At 44.5% G+C, this 16,117-nt stretch overlaps 1 protein-coding gene across 1 annotated transcript in view; it reads left to right on the top strand.

Annotated features, from left to right (window-relative positions):
* The window catches only part of pkd1a (polycystic kidney disease 1a), a 39,591-nt gene that overhangs the window by 16,895 nt on the left and 6,579 nt on the right, over window positions 1-16,117 (top strand). Inside the window, exons 16-46 of the mRNA XM_061275237.1 lie at window positions 58-189; window positions 603-778; window positions 1,445-1,575; window positions 1,686-4,324; window positions 4,394-4,591; window positions 4,677-4,976; window positions 5,065-5,498; window positions 6,357-6,507; window positions 7,619-7,771; window positions 7,905-8,045; window positions 8,469-8,778; window positions 9,014-9,230; window positions 9,855-10,014; window positions 10,243-10,395; window positions 10,510-10,654; window positions 10,951-11,280; window positions 11,373-11,461; window positions 11,544-11,859; window positions 12,023-12,194; window positions 12,281-12,545; window positions 12,618-12,813; window positions 12,970-13,140; window positions 13,213-13,356; window positions 13,789-13,999; window positions 14,183-14,309; window positions 14,387-14,497; window positions 14,675-14,724; window positions 14,829-15,037; window positions 15,245-15,323; window positions 15,415-15,530; window positions 15,800-16,002. Coding sequence (XP_061131221.1) covers window positions 58-189; window positions 603-778; window positions 1,445-1,575; window positions 1,686-4,324; window positions 4,394-4,591; window positions 4,677-4,976; window positions 5,065-5,498; window positions 6,357-6,507; window positions 7,619-7,771; window positions 7,905-8,045; window positions 8,469-8,778; window positions 9,014-9,230; window positions 9,855-10,014; window positions 10,243-10,395; window positions 10,510-10,654; window positions 10,951-11,280; window positions 11,373-11,461; window positions 11,544-11,859; window positions 12,023-12,194; window positions 12,281-12,545; window positions 12,618-12,813; window positions 12,970-13,140; window positions 13,213-13,356; window positions 13,789-13,999; window positions 14,183-14,309; window positions 14,387-14,497; window positions 14,675-14,724; window positions 14,829-15,037; window positions 15,245-15,323; window positions 15,415-15,530; window positions 15,800-16,002 — 8,229 coding nt within the window. The remainder of the gene's footprint in view (window positions 1-57; window positions 190-602; window positions 779-1,444; window positions 1,576-1,685; window positions 4,325-4,393; window positions 4,592-4,676; window positions 4,977-5,064; window positions 5,499-6,356; window positions 6,508-7,618; window positions 7,772-7,904; window positions 8,046-8,468; window positions 8,779-9,013; window positions 9,231-9,854; window positions 10,015-10,242; window positions 10,396-10,509; window positions 10,655-10,950; window positions 11,281-11,372; window positions 11,462-11,543; window positions 11,860-12,022; window positions 12,195-12,280; window positions 12,546-12,617; window positions 12,814-12,969; window positions 13,141-13,212; window positions 13,357-13,788; window positions 14,000-14,182; window positions 14,310-14,386; window positions 14,498-14,674; window positions 14,725-14,828; window positions 15,038-15,244; window positions 15,324-15,414; window positions 15,531-15,799; window positions 16,003-16,117) is intronic.

Here is a 16,117-nt window from a genome sequence, read left to right as displayed (position 1 = left end):
GCTTTGTAGTTCATGTTGGTTGAGTCATCACCCTAACACGTTTCTGCTCATTGTTAGAGTTACACCGCATCAGTGCTTGAAGGCTCTAATCCCACATTCAAATGGACTGTAGACGACAAGCCCTACTTTACGTATTATAACACCGTCCTCAATGTGATCTACCAGCATGCTGCCATCTACAAACTCACAGTGAGTTAGTTTACTTTGCATGTTCAAGGTCCAATCCAATAAGATCCAATCCAATACTGATTTACGTGGTAGATAATCTAGGAAATGCAGGTAACTGTATTAGGCTGGGCAGTTTTTTTTGTTTTTTTTTACTACACAAATGATCTTTCTCTGTAGTTTCTTTGGGTGTAAATGTTGCTAGACATTTCTTCATGTGCCGTATTTGCTTGACATTCTGAATCAATCACATCTGTCATTTACATTGCAACCACAGTGGTAGATATATCCATTATTCATATCTGTTTCAATTGTCTGCCACATTTACATTGATGTCACAGTGGTAGACCTATCCATTATTCATACCTGATTCAATCTTCAGCTTCTCCTTCTATGATGCATATCCGAATTGGGCTATTGCCATCTATCTCTTCCAGGTGACGGCGATGAACCACATCAGTAGTCTCACAGAGCATTTCAATGTCACTGTGGACCACCTGCAGCCCATGACCAACCTCACAGTGAGGGGTGTTCCGCATGTGGTCCCTCAAGGCTCCATTCAGACTCTCACCGCTTCTGTGCTCGTGGACATGTCCGTGTTGGCTACATTTCGGTAAGAACAATACGATGCAGCTTTATTTTTGGAGCGCAGCTGTACCAAAACCCGTCATATACAGTAATGGGACAACCACAAAGTCGGTGAAAATAGTCAATTGAATTTGAAACACAAATTAATATAAAGTAGGAGGACAATAAGAGTCGAAAGCCAAAGACTAAAAATGGATAAAAAAATCACTCCTCATTTTTCTTCCTCTTCTGTTTGCCTTCCTCTTCATTCTTTTTTTTTTGCTCTTTCTTCCAACTTTAGATTTATAACCATGTGGTTAGAATAGATTGCTGCTGACTCAGATTTTCCCCTCTACTCTGCTCGCCTCTTTTCCCTGTACAGTTTCTTTGGTTTCTTCCACTTTTTCCACATTGACTTTCCGCCGGCTTCACATAACCACTGTCCTCACTGTGGGCTTGTCTTTCTCTTTCACTCCCACCGCTCTTAGCCGTCTCGGTCCAATGAGACTTATTGAATTTCCACTCCTCCTCATCCAAACTCTCCATTGCCTCGTCAGAGACAAGTTCCAATTTCCAGTCAGCATTTGACTCTGTGTGTGCGCGTGTGTGTGTGTGTTTTGATGGAAATGGTCATTATGGGCCAAATTCATCAGTAACCCATTTCATTTCATTTTGAAAGTTCAACATCAAAATCCCATTTTCCCTGCTTCAGATGGTCTTTCGGTGATGGGGGATATAAGGAGTTTGAATTTAAGCCTCCCTACGCACCATCCCTTTTTCAGCCAGGCTCCCCCAATCAGGTCCTCCTAAGCAACAACATCACATACATCTACTCCCAGCCAGGTATCCCAATGTCCTTCTTTAAGGGAGATCACACCTCTTGACACTTTTGATCAATAACCACAGGCACAATGCAAGTCTTTTAATCCATTGTTTTTATTTTCTCTCTCCAGGAATATACACTGCACTGGTCTCGGTCTCCAATCGTTATGAGAACAAAAGCCAGAGCATTAACATGAGCGTCTACAGTATGCTCACTCATGTGGATATACAAACAGAGCCACGGCTTCTCCTTGCTAGCAAATCAGCAGTTTTTGAAGCTCACCCCTTGCCCTCACCCTATGGCATCCACTACGACTGGAACTTTGGAGACGATACCGATCAGTCTCAAGGTCGGCGAGTGGCACACACGTACTCACGCAGTGGCGCCTTTAATGTTTGTGTGTCTGTAAATAACACCATCAGCTACACCAGGGCCTGTGCTGAGTTGTTTGTATTTGAGGAGATAGAAGAGTTGACAGCGGAAAGCTCCTCTCCATCAGAACTCCATAGTCCCACTTTAGTGAAAGCACATCTTGCAGCAGGGAATAATATCACGTGGACATTCTCCATGGGTGACGGCAGCAGCTACACTACATCGGAACCCCACGTGTCACACATCTATGCCAAAGATGGCAACTACACAGTGAATGTGACCGCAGCAAATGCCGTGAGCTCCGGCTGGACGCTCCTTACAGTGCAGGTTTACGTGTTCCAAGTTGTCAGGATCGAGCCGTCCGGATGCGTCCAAGAAAGGACCCCCATTAACTTTGATACGTGGGTGTCTGGCAATGTTTCCGCAAGCCTTTTTGAATGGAGCTTTGGCGACGGAAGCCCTAATGAGACACATCCAGGGAACCCTAAAGTCTCACACACCTACAAGGCAAGCGGGAACTACTACCTTTCTCTTAATCTTTCTCGTGGCATCAACAAGGCTTCCAAGGCCAACTTCTTCAAATGGGTGTGCGTGGAGCCAGCCTTAACCAGCATCAACTTTACCCTCGAGAAAACACACTATGCCGTCGGAGAAGAGATTCGGTTACGGGTCAGCGCCGAGCCAGAGTATAGTTACAGCTATCGGTGGAACTTGGGTACTGACGAAGAACCTTTGCTGATTCGTGGCTCTGGCAATCTCCTGACAACATATAAAAATCCAGGCCATTACATAGTGACAGTAACTGTCTCCAATAACATCTCAACAAGTAATTCGAGTGTTCTGGTTGAGGTTCAGATGCCCATAGGACCCATTCTTATTCTACATAATGGCCCGAAATACAATTACCTTACACTTAGGGAGACATATTTTTTCACAACCCCGGTGTCATCTCCTGGTGTCACTCACACATGGAACTTTGGGGATGGGAAGCTCATCGAGGGGCACAGTGTCCCCTACACGTACAACCTCTCTGGAAACTACAACATTACGCTGACAGCAAGCAACGTCGTCAGCAAGAATCACAGTATTTTACCCGTTGCAGTGCTCTCACCAATTCGTGGGTTAACTGTCAATGCTAGCCTCATAAATGTTCCTCTGAACGCCTCAGTCCACTTTGAGGCTCACCTTTTGGAGGGAGATGATGTGCGATTTTCCTGGATCTTGTGTGACCGCTGCACCTCGATTCCGGGGACCCACACCATGTTCTACACCTTCCGCTCAGTTGGCACTTTCAACATCATCGTGACGGCAGAAAATGACATCGGGACGGCCCAAGCGAGTATCTTCTTGTTTGTTCAACGTGAATTGGAGGGGCTCCATATTTTACCCGAGGAGGAGATCAGAGTAGGTGGGGACACAGAAGTGGATGGTTGCTATTTTCCCACAAACCGTGTTCTCCACCTTCATGCGGGCTTAAAAGAAGGCACCAACATGACTTTTACTTGGAACATCATCAGCACACTAGATCCCATGAGCTCAAGATTCAACATCAGTGGCAAGACGGTGGAGGTCAATTTCTCCACGCCAGGGCCGTGTGTTATCTTTCTTCGAGCAGCGAACCTTCTGGGTCAACTGTCCGTTAACAGAACCATCCAGTTCTTAGAGCCAGCCGGAGGAGTGAATCTACAGATCAGCGACAACCCTGTTCCTGTCAGTGCTCATACGAATCTGTCAGTTTCCACTTTGGGGGGCTCAGACCTGCAATACCGCTGGTTTGTGAATGGAAATACGCTCCAATGGAAAGAACCCCGGAAGACTCACACGTTTCCCAGTCCCGGGCTATATCTGGTTTCCGTAGAAGTCTTCAATGAAGTTAGTTCCGAGCTCGTGTCTGAGATGGTCAGCGTGCAGGAGGTCATCTCTGGGCTAGGATTCACTGCAATTGATGTGCCTGAGCAGAGTTACATAGCATCAGGGGTGCCTGTCATACTCCACGGGGAAGTGGTAAAAGGGACCAATGTGACATGGGCATGGCTGTTTGATGGAACAACAGAAACGGGACAGAACACGTCGGTAGTGTTCCAAGAACCAAAGACAACCATCGTCACACTGAATGCCACCAATGATATTAGTGAGCAAACGGTTTCAAAGGAGTTCTTTGTTCAAGACAAGATTCAGGGGTTAGAGTTACGGGCAAGTAAAAAGATTGCAGTGGTCGGTGAGAGGGTGGAGTTCACCATTTCTATGGCAGCCGGTTCAGATGTTGACCTGATCCTCAGCATCAGCGGAGATGCCACCGTTACCCCGCAACTCAACAAAACCACCAATTCATATTCACATATTCACATATTCACCAGAGTGGACACCTACATGGTCAACCTCACTGCTCGCAATCAGGTAAGGCCAACTCACCCCAAAACAGCACCGCTGAAAACAACTGAAATAATTGTTGTTTGTTTTGTACAGGTGAGTTTCAAGAGGCGACACCTCCAGGTTGAGGTGATGGAGCCCGTACGTGGACTGTCTATCCAAGGAAGCAGCGCAGCAATCCCTGTTGGTGTGGAGAGATTATTTTCCGCCAGCATCATGACTGGTAAACCTGTTAGCTTTCTCTGGACTTTCGACCTGCACCACCTCCACAAGAAATCACATATTGGCAAAGAGGTAAAAAAAAGTCCAAATGTTTCATATTTATGACTGTCATCAGATCTAAAACTAAATTCTCTCACGGTCTCATCCCACAAATCAGGTGCCCTACAAACCAGAAGAAGCAGGTTTATTGACCATTTACCTGAAGGCCTTCAATGCATTGCATGCTCAGAACATCACCAAGCACATCCTTGTGCAGAACTTGCTGATGGCCGCAGTCCTACATGCAACACCTCAGGACACCCTGGTCAATAAAACTGTCACTCTGGTGGCTACTGTCACACCCAGCTCCAACCCGCTAGACTGCTTCTGGGACTTTAATGATGGCTCTACTTCAGTTCACACCAACACCACAACCGTGGGCCATGAGTACAAGAACCCAGGAAACTACATGGTCCAAGTATGTTTCATACATGGTTCGGACCATGATGTAGATCTTTAGCAACGTTTGGGGTCGTCATGGTATTTATACTTTTTCTCTCTGCCAGGTTAACTGTAGTAATCTGGTGAGCTTCGTGTTGGCCCAAGTTGAAATAAACATCAGTGTCCTGGAGTGTGAGGAACCAGAAGTACAAGTGATTCAAGCTCCCCGCCTCGCCATCTGGAGATCCCAGCCCACTTTTGTTGAAGCCACTGTGGACCTGAAAGGCTGCATGATATATGGAGCACAGTACTTGTGGCAAGTTGTCACAACGCCATCCTGTGATCATCTTCTTCACTCTGGGGTCTTGTCTGATCCCTTTCAGCCATTCCCAAATACAGAAATCCCTCTCCCATTGGAGGTGGATGTGCGGCGGCTACAACTGCCGTTGCCCAAGATGGCATTGGCTACAGGGAACTACACTGTGGTGTTTTCTCTGTCATATGAAGGCGTGCCATTGAGGAAGGCAGCCTGTCTGCAACTTAGCGTCATGGCTGCAAGGTCAGTAAAAAGAACACGTTTTTTTTCTACTACTTCTGGTTTCATTGCTCATCACTTATGGGTGGGTCATCTAAAAATACTGGGGTATTTCAGAAACTGTATTTATTTTATCACATTTAATTGCATTCTGTTCCAGTATAAAAAAAAATGACACAATGAAACACTGTTTTAGAATAAAAAATATATACAAACTTATGTAACTGCAAAATTCTCTCCAAAATTACAGGGATGAGTTTTTAGGTTTCAATACTCTAACTCGGAAATTAAAGTAGGGTATATTCAAGCTATCAAAACTTTTTCTAGACCCAGGCACATCCAATGTCTTGACAACATGCAGGATTTCTTTTTTAACTTACACAGATATTTCTGAACTGTGGAAACCCTTCACATATCCCTGACTAAAATGGTAAAGAAAAACAAACAAACAAAACAAAAATAAATACTCTGCTTGGTGCCCATTTTGGAGAGAGAGAATGAGAGAAAGAAAAAAAAAGAGAGGCCAGTAGCTCAACATATGAAAGTAATGCAGTGTTTTGTGTATGTGTTACGCAATAAAATTAGAGACAGAGATTTACACTGTATAGTTCACATGACATATTCGAACGCTCGTATGTTGGACAATTTCCAATGTTACTGCAACAAAAAAACACAGGTTGGACATACCCCACCAACTAAACAGAATGTAAACTTTTAACACAATTTGTTTTTGGCAAAAATTAATAAGTAAGTTCGTAATAATGCTGCCTTTCACCCTGACAATGTGAGAGCCAATAAAAACTGATAGCAAAAATGGAATTTGGGAAAGCCTGCAGTTTTTTTTTTATGAGAGTTTTTTTCCCCTCTGCTGTTTTCTCACAGGCTAATGCCCATCATAGAGGGTGGCACCTACAGGGTGTGGTCCAGGACCCAGGACCTTCAGCTCAGTGCAGAGCAGTCCTACGATCCCAATATGGACCCTGAAAGCCAGTCACTACTCCACTACCATTGGGATTGCCAAAGTACATCAAAGGTGAGAATATGAATGCATAATCCATCCATACTTTTAGAGAAGTTTGTGCAATAATTGGGATAAAATAGAACAGTCAAATGTCCTGTCGATGTTCTGTCTGATTGTCACCAATGTAATGATTCAGCAGGATGATTGAATTCACTTTCTGCCTAGTAAATAAACTGCGAACCTTTGCAAGCCTGCAGTTTAATATATGCACATTAGTTGTGCTTGGTTCATTTGTTTAAAAGGGCCGCTAATGTTCCTCGGAGCATTTAAATTAGACTTGCTTAGCGGGCAAATCAACACTCACAATACACACAATTACAGCATGTTGCTCACGTAAACAATTGCATATGTGCTGATCTTGTATTGTGTAACATTACCATAATGCCTCATTATTTGCCTTTTTGCTTCTTTCTTTCTTTGGATCCCTTCTGCACATTTGACTTTAATCTAGTGGAAAGGAAATTCCACACTTATAAGATCTGCAGTACTTTGCTATTAATTTATACCTGTGGAGAAGTTATATAATTGTTCATCTGGTCGTGCGTTGACGTGAAGAGGGATTTACAATTCACATGTTCCAATCTTTTTTCTTCTTGTCTTGTGATCAAGAATTCATGTAATGTTTTTCACACTTAACACTTCTTTAAGCTCTTGGACCGGAGTGTAAAACCCAGCAGAATAGGTGTGTCCAGCCTGGGTGTGTGTGAGCGTGTTTGTGGGTTTTGGTGTGTGGTGTGTTTGAAACAAGGCAAATATTTCAAGGGTTATATGATGAACGCAGCCTGGCACAGCTGGCACCCGGCTACCCGCCCTGCCAATTGAATTCTATTCAAACATCAAATACACACGTGTGCACGTTTGCATAATGTGAAGTCTTGAATAAGTGAAGTCTACTGCATATTGAATCTGTGTCATTTTTAAACCTTGTTTATTGAACATTTATTAAAAACAAAGACAGAGGATTAAAAAAAACATCTGACGTGAGTTAGTAATACAAATGGTAAATTGAGCTGTCACAAGTCAAAATATAGTCATTGAATGTGTTTTTTTTTTTTGTTTAGTTTGATTAAGATGTTAAAGTGAGTTACCTGAATTTACTGTCAAGCCTAATCTCTTCTTGCAGGGTCCAGAGCACTGCTCCAGCCTAAACTTCGGCTTGGGTTCCAGCGGTCCCGTCCTGGGAATATCTGGCTCTGAATTAGAGGAAGATGTTGAATACACTTTCAAACTGTCTATCAGCAAAGATGGAATGACACCAGAGTCCACAACACAAACTGTGAGTGTGCACCTTGTGTAAATTTAAATCTTAATGTATTCAGGAACCTCTTAGGTCCAGGGTGATTATGGGATATGATTTATTAGATGCTTTTCTTCCAATATAGCTCACAAATGTGTATGTACGACAACAGGTGCTGGTCCAGAGCGGTCACATTCCCATGGTATACCTGGAGTGCGTGTCCTGTAGGGCACAGTCCATCTACGAAGTCAGCCAGAACTCCTATGTCTACCTCCGAGGAACCTGCACAAACTGCCAGGGCTTCCATCGTGGGGTAAAAACACACAAGCCACATTGAAACACGCAGACTATCACAATCCTACTGTGGTTGTCTCAGTCAGATGAGGTCACTGCTATTCACAAACAACAGTGAGGTCATTCTTTCCAGCGTCTTCCTCTTCCCATTACTGCATCTCCTCTGTTTTCTGCTACTTCAATTTTTCTGCTGCAGTTATTAGGCAGTGGGTGTGAGACTGAGGTCATTGCATAAGTACAGCCAGAGAGAATAAGTTAGATGATATCCTTACTGAAAGTGGGAAACAATCAGTATGACAAATTACGTGCTGAGTCACTTCAAGTGGCTGGGTGTGCTCAGCCGAATTCACAGCGCATCTTCTCAGGCGTCAAAGTTCGAACAGTGGAAATGCAGACATTCAAGCCTGCAGTGCACAACTTAATTTTTGTCTATCCTCATCAGAGATGGACAGCCATGACGCTGCAGAACGAGACTCTGATCCTGGACTCCTCCTCGACCACCACAGGAAATGACTGTATGAACCTGGTGCTGCGGCAGGGCGTCCTTCGCCACGGAGACTCGTACATTTTCACCCTCCACGTGACCGATGACGCACTGGATGGGGAGGGTGCTGCCTCCATCACCTTGCACCACAACATGCCTCCGGGTGGCGGGGAGTGTCACCTGAGAGTGGGAGGAGACAACGGTGAAGCAGACGGTGGAAGTTGGACCATTCGAACGCTGGTAGACAGAGTGCACTTCAACTGCTCAGGTACATTGCATTTATCTGGTCACAGATCCCGCATTTTGTTTTGGCCGACCATGTGGGACAGTTCAGGGAAAGCCCTTTTGGGTTCTCCTAGAAGTGCACCCCCACTATAAAGAGACCCTGGAGGAATTTGTGAATTTGATATGAAAGGACTTGAGAACCCTCTTAAATTGCATGCTGACATGTTTTTCTTTTTTAAAGTTCATATCCTAATCTTTCATTCCAAATATCCTTCCAGGTTACAGTGATCGGGGAGTCTCAGAAACACCTTTACTCTACAGTTTGTTGGCGACCCGCTGTAAGGAGGACTACTGTGAGGAGTTCTGTGTGTATAAAGGCAGCAGTCCAGAACATTCGGCCTTCCTTCCCCCCGGCTTCAGCTCGGCTCGACACCGCGTGGCGGTGTCTATTACCGTGGAGGACCTTCAGGGAGCATCAATCACTGCCCTCAACAAGTAAACCAGTTAATTTGAGGTTGAGAATTTGGCGCTGACCACAACAACAACATTTTTGCTGCATTCATTTAACTGAGTTGTGGCTCCATAAAATAATTGGACCTGCGCTTAAACTAGCATAGGATTAGGAGGATCTCTCTGCTCTTCATGTCCTCATGAGGGTGTCATGAAAGACATCCAAAGATTATTTGTTGTCTAATCTATTCCATTATTTTTATGGTAATTTTGAAGGCTTCGTTGCCTTGTTTGCAAACTTGTTACCGCATATTACGCAGAGCAGAGGCGGCTTGGTGTGTGAAAATCACTTGTAGTGATTAACCTGTATCTTAAGTAGAGCTGCTTAAACAGGATCCCAGATTGCAGACACTAAATTGCGGACACTAAATTGCGGGTTACAATAAGTGTACAAGTGGTTGGGACTGCTGTATTTAAAAGAGATTTTCACCTTAGGTTGCACTGTTTGTTTTCTCCATGGAAAATTTGACTGTGTTTGTGGAAGACAAGCAAATGGTTGTGGAAAATCATTTACTGGTGAAGCTAAGAATCACACAACAATACTATGCAGATTTCCTGAAGGACAAATGTAGAAAGCTTAACCATTTGTCATTTTGTTTTGGTCCGCAGGTCAATTGAGGTGGTGCTGCCGGATCCACCAGCTGTGTACAGTAGTCTTCCTCATTGGCTGGCTGAGTTGACTGACAGCAAACTTAAACAGCTGCTAGAGCAAGGAGACTCCCAGAGGGTCAGGGAGCTCTCCTTGGCTCTTATTACTGTTCTGAATGAGGTAGGAGAAACCTGAACATGAACACTGGAATGTACTCTATGCATGCATTTGACCAATTTCATTTTAGGATTACTCAGTCAGCCCAGAGAATAGATTGATTGATGAAATAAATAAATGAATGAATGAATAAATAAAAACTGGTACAATTTTATCAAACAAATATTGGAATTAACAGAGTGAATGTATTTCTCTATCTCAATATCTGTACTCTGTATTATATTGTAACAGTACGAGCAGAACAGGCAGTCAACCCGCGTGTCACTACCGGAGCGGATTTACCGAGTCACAGTCCGCAGCAATATTACCAGGGCGCTGACTGCGCTGGATCTCAACACTGTTAATGACATTCAGCAAACTTCTGCTGCTCTGGCGCAATGTACAGTGAGTATAATGTTTTGTTTGGAGAGACAAAAAAAAAAAGGACCTGTGAGAGTGAAAGATGGTAGCGAGCTAAAAAGCTTGTATGAATTAGTTGTTCACTTTGCGTGGTTTTAGGCGGTGAGTCGGGAGTTCATCTGCGAGGAGTGTCAGAACAGCACACTCAACAAACTTGAGTCCATGTTAGAGATTCTGCAAAATGACACCAAGCAGGGGACGGTTACTCCAACTGAGATAGCTGACAACATCCTCAACATTATGGGTAAGAGATCTGCAGGCTTTCTCGAGAGTGATATGATATACCCACAGTCATCATTGAGAGGTTTGTGCTAAACATTCAAATTATTCTCTAATGGTTGATGACTTGAAAATGATGCCAGGTGCCAAGATCATTAATTGTAATCGTTCACTCATTTGACTCGTGGTTTTAGTTTGACCATTATTCTTATCATTAACTAAAATAAAATGGGTACAGACTTAAGCATCCTATTCTGTCAGAATGCCGTTTTCCCAAATTCTCCCAGCTTTTTCTATAATTTTCCACATCTCTTTCAAAAGGTGATCTGATCCACCAAGTCAGCCAGTCAGCATCTTACTTCCAACCCGCCTACCTGGATTCCGCATCAGTCTTCTCAACCTCTCCCTTGACCTCGTTTGGCGAATACCACGGAGGTATCCAGCTGGACCCCTCTCCGTCAACCTTAGAGCCACACCCACTACGAGTGGCGGCCAAAGCCTACAGCCTGTCCTCGGTCCTCATGCTCATCCTGATGCACGGCCGCGTCCTGAACGAGGAACCGCTTGTGCTCAGGGGGTCGGAAATAGCTGCCACGGGAAAACTTGCAGACCCCCAGAGCCTGCTCTGTTACCATGACAACAGCAGTCCAGGTGAGCCTGTTGTGGCCCAATGAATCATGTCTGTTTTCATCACTTCTGTCAGGATCAATGTATCACGATAGTGCCATCTCGTGTGTCTGTAGAGTGCCAGCGGTTCTCCATCCCCAGAGCGTTCAACAGCAGTCTTGGCAGAGCAGCTGCAGGGAACAGTGTCATGCAGCTACTCTTGCAAGTAAGCAACATGAACTCTGCCAACATCCTCTATAATCGGGATTCCTCCACACATGAGCTTCCTTTTTTTTCTCTCTCCACAGTTGGAGTCCAACCCGTTCCCCTTCAACTACGTAGCCAACTACACCGTCTCCACAGAGGTGGCATCCATGGAGTTCCGCACTCAAAATGGCACCCAGATTCCCATCTCCGGACTGGATGACAGTCTCGCCATCACTGTTGCCATTAACAATGGCACTGGCGGAGAGCTCGGCGCAGATTCCTCAGGCGCAGGAGGCGTGCCCACGGCCGGAGCCGTCAACATCAGCCAATGCGACTCGGTCATCGTCAGGGTGATAACAGGGAACACCAACCGACAAGCTGGACTGTTTGTTCAGCTCAACTTCACCTCTTTGGAAGGTCATTGTTCGACTTTTAGATATTTTGACTGTGAAGCAAGCACATTTGCGAGAGATATAAATTCTTGCCACATATTTAGTTGTTTGGAAAAATGCAGTCTCGAGATAGGGTTAATATATCTAGTTTTTTTATTTTAGTTACTATGTGTTATACCTTTCCCCAGATGGTGGAGATGAGGGCGATGAGGATTCCAAGGAGCCATATATCGACGCCTACCTTCATTCCCACGATCAGCCGAATGAATTCAACTGCACCGACAGAAAACGTATCGCACTCAGTATGACCCGAAGCCAAGGCCTCGATCATAGGAAGTACACTTTCTTCCTGTCGCCAGAGTAAGACCCTTCCCTCCCATTACAGATGCATGCTAAACATAGTTGTCAATTGTAACTAGCGTTCATTTCTGCCATCTGTTCCACAGGACGTATGACACTACTCTTGACTACTTTATCAACGTGAGCACGCCCTGCAGCCCCACCTCACAGTCTGCCGGCGTTCATCTTGAGGTGGGGCTGTTCGTCTCGCTGTGCCAGTACTTCAGCGAGAGCGAGAAGCAGTGGCGAACAGACGGCATGGTGCCCCTGGCGGAAACCAACGCCAGCAGAGCCGTTTGTCGCACCAGACACCTCACCGCCTTCGCAGCAGGCCTCTTTGTACCACCTCATGCAGTCAGCTTTACTGTGCCAGTCAGTACTAAAACTAAACAAAACATATTCTTGTTGTTAAGATCAACATGTAACTTTGTTCATCTTTTTCAGGCGCGCTCTGGCCCACCAAGCTTAGTGGTGTTGCTGGTGTGTGTGCTGGGCTTGCTCAGCTACGTGGTTGCTGCTGCCATTTTGCACAAGTTAGACCAGCTGGATTTGCGACGGGCCGGTGTGGTCCCTCTGTGTGGCACCGACGGACTCTTTAAATATGAGGTTCAGGTCAAAACTGGCTGGAGTCATGGTGCAGGTAAGCTAATGAAAACACGAGGCATACCCTGGACCATCACAGGAAACATAACACAACATTTACACACTCAGATTCTTACCCTTAAGAGTCTTAATACATGCGCCAAGAGGGGAAATGTTATAATAAGTGTGTGTGTGTGTGTGTGTACAATTTCAGGAACAACAGCTCATGTAGGAATCAGTCTGTATGGTCGCGAGGGCCGTACCGGACACCGCCATCTTGACACCAGGGGAGCCTTTACTCGCAACGCCCTCGACATTTTCCATGTTGCTACGGACACCAGCCTTGGCAGTGTGTGGAAAATACGCATTTGGCATGACAATAAGGGTAATGACATCAACGACATCAACAAATGCTGAAGGTGTCCTATTTTTAATGAAGTCATTTGCTTTCCTTCAGGTTTGTCCCCAGCATGGATGTTGCAGTATGTCTTAGTCAAGGATTTACAGACAGGAAGTAGTTACTACTTCCTGGTTGATGAATGGCTGTCGGTAGACAATGAGAAAACCGAGGGTCGGCTAGAAATGGAAGTGGAGGCCTCAGGTAAATCTGAAATCATACCATACATACTTATTCATGATTGCCAGCAATGGGATGTGTACACTGAAACGGGAAGTCAACCTGAAAATGTTCTTTACAATAATATGTTGTTTTTGCCCCCAGTAGTCTAAACACAGCATTCCGATTAATATTGATGTCATTTTCAGTTGACAGCAAGTGGCAAAATGGCCGCTCACTGAGATGGATACAATCAAATATCTTTTGCCTGTTTAATTCATATTCTACAAACAAAACATTAATCAATACACTGTGTTTGCACTTGTTGGACTGCACAGAACATATTGCGAAGAAAATGTTGGGGTTGACTTTCACATGAATTCATTCAGTTTTAAACCTGCTAATAAGATTTGAATTTGACTATGACAAGCCAAACCTTTTGGAATGGCTCACCAATGGTTACTCTGTTTTGTTCAGAAGAGGGATCGCTGCGCCAGTTTCCCCGTCTACTGCGGTGTGAGCTTCAGAGGGCGCTGTGTGATAGTCACCTATGGCTGTCACTGTGGGAGAAGCCCCCTCGCAGCCCCTTTACTCGTTTGCAGAGAGCCACATGCTGTGGTTTGTTACTGCAGCTATTTTTGGCCTTCAACACACTATGGTACAGCATTGTGGTGGACAAGAGAGTCAGGTGTGTGCAACCTTTCTGTTCTGTGCTTATGGTTGCTGTATATGGCTCGGGTATTTTACTGTAGCATTCCATCCATCCATCCATCCAAATAGACATCTTGGTTTAAAAGATGTATTCACATTCAAGCCTTGATATTTTCTCCAGGCGCTCTTGTACCTATTTTGTTGCCATTGTCTGTTGCAGCCCACAGGCCGTGGCGCAGTTATCTTCACTGAACGGGGAGACTGTAGCAGCAGGTGTGGTGACATGTCTGATGGCCTATCCTCTCTACCTCCTGGTTTTCACACTCTTCAGAATGAGCCGCAGCAAGGTACTGCTATCAAAAACCTGCTTCCATCTGGTATCTCACGCGTGAGCTAACTAGTTTTTGTTTGTGCAAATCCTTAGTGTGTATCAGTGAAGCAGGTGCCTCCTCCAGGGGACCAGGAGTCAGTGGAGATTGATTATTTCCTGGAGAACTCCAATGCTGGAAGTTCTTTCCTCTATTTTGATGGCGAGGTAGAGTCTTGTGTGCTAAAAATAATGTAGACATTTTATACTGTTCGGTGGGGCAGATGTTTGATTAGCTTTTTCTTGGAAATCAACATTTTGGTTTAGCATAGACTACGTTTTTTTTTGTGCTCCTTACTCCTGGTCTTCTCATGGTTAATCTCTTTCTCGCTCTCTGCTACTCAGACCAATTCAGAGGAAACCAATGTGGATTTGCCCACTCCATCCACTAAAAGGTCAGTTAAATATTTTTGTGTTGCACAAAATTTTACTTCCATCATTTCAACAAACATTGGGTGTTGATTCAGTGCCCATAAATGCCTCACTGTCCGTGTTTCAGTCTGGCGAGTTGGGACATGGCAGAGGACGAGACGGATGACAGAGACTGGCCCGAGCTGTCGGGTCATGTTTCTGAGACGGGAGGGGCGGGACATGGAGCAGGGCTCCCGAGGCTGAAGAGGGGCCAAGGGAGCAGGCACCTTGGTGTGGACATCACCTTTAACCCTGACAATGAAGATGAGCAACGTCACAAATACTTTACTTCTTCAGGTAAGCTCAAATGAGATCACATGTACTATATAAGGGCAATTATTGAAATACTTCCAAACTCAACATTTATTCACATTTTTTCATTTTTGGAAATACAGTATCTAATCAAGTATTACTGTTATGTAATTAGCATGACACATTGTCGCAAACGGTGTTTTTTTTACCAACTATGAGTCCAAACAGTGGTTGAGTTACTTTTCCTCGCAGATGAGGACCTTATCAAACACATTCTGAGCGATGGCCAGAACTTCTTTCCGCAAGCGGATGAAAGTGAAATGGCTGATCTGTGAGTATCGACGGAATGCAAATAATCTGATTTGACATTTTGGGGATTTTCTTAAATTTCATTTTTTTTCTCTTCCCTTCACGTTTGTCAGGTCAAGCATTTTAGAAGATAACACAGAGGTGATTCTTCTCCAGAAAATCAATGACCCTCTCCCTCTCGAATCGGTCAGGAGAGAACCCCCGAGAACTGCTTTCTCCTCCAATACAGGTTTGTGTGGAGTACATTCAGAATTTATATCCTTGGATTGATTCCCTTGCATCAAGTTTACTATTTTGTCATTCTGACGTATTGTTTTTTTTGGGTTGCCAAGCTATGATGGCAACACACATTCTTATTTTGTTGCTTAGTTACAAATTGTTTCTTATCTGTTTTAATTTGTCCAATAGGTCATCTTGCCTATTGAATGACACTTTTCTGTCCACTTTTGTAGTGCATTACATTAACGTTTGTTTTTATCTGATCCCGCCCTTCTCCAGTTGTGACGGATATTTGTCGTCCAAGACGGTTCCCTCCCTGGTGTGGACGCGCTGCCCTTTGGGGAAGCTGGGCAGCAATTGCCTTGGCTAACAGCGTATCCATATGGGCAGCTCACGGGTTCAGTCAGAGAGTGGCCATGATGTGGCTCATCTCCTGCTTTGCCAGCTTTCTCTGCTCCTGTCTCCTGTTAGAACCAATGAAGGTGTGTAAAATGTAAAACACACCTACTCAATTTGATAAGTACTTTGTATATTTGCACTGTTTTAAATCACTCAACTTTTTGTTGGGTTTTTTTTAACAAAAGGGTTGTTTGATTT

Source organism: Syngnathus typhle, linkage group LG3 (genome assembly GCF_033458585.1).
Source record: "Syngnathus typhle isolate RoL2023-S1 ecotype Sweden linkage group LG3, RoL_Styp_1.0, whole genome shotgun sequence".
Taxonomy (NCBI): domain Eukaryota; kingdom Metazoa; phylum Chordata; class Actinopteri; order Syngnathiformes; family Syngnathidae; genus Syngnathus; species Syngnathus typhle.
The sequence above is the reverse complement of the archived record's forward strand: the minus strand, read 5'-3'. Positions and strand labels throughout refer to the sequence as shown.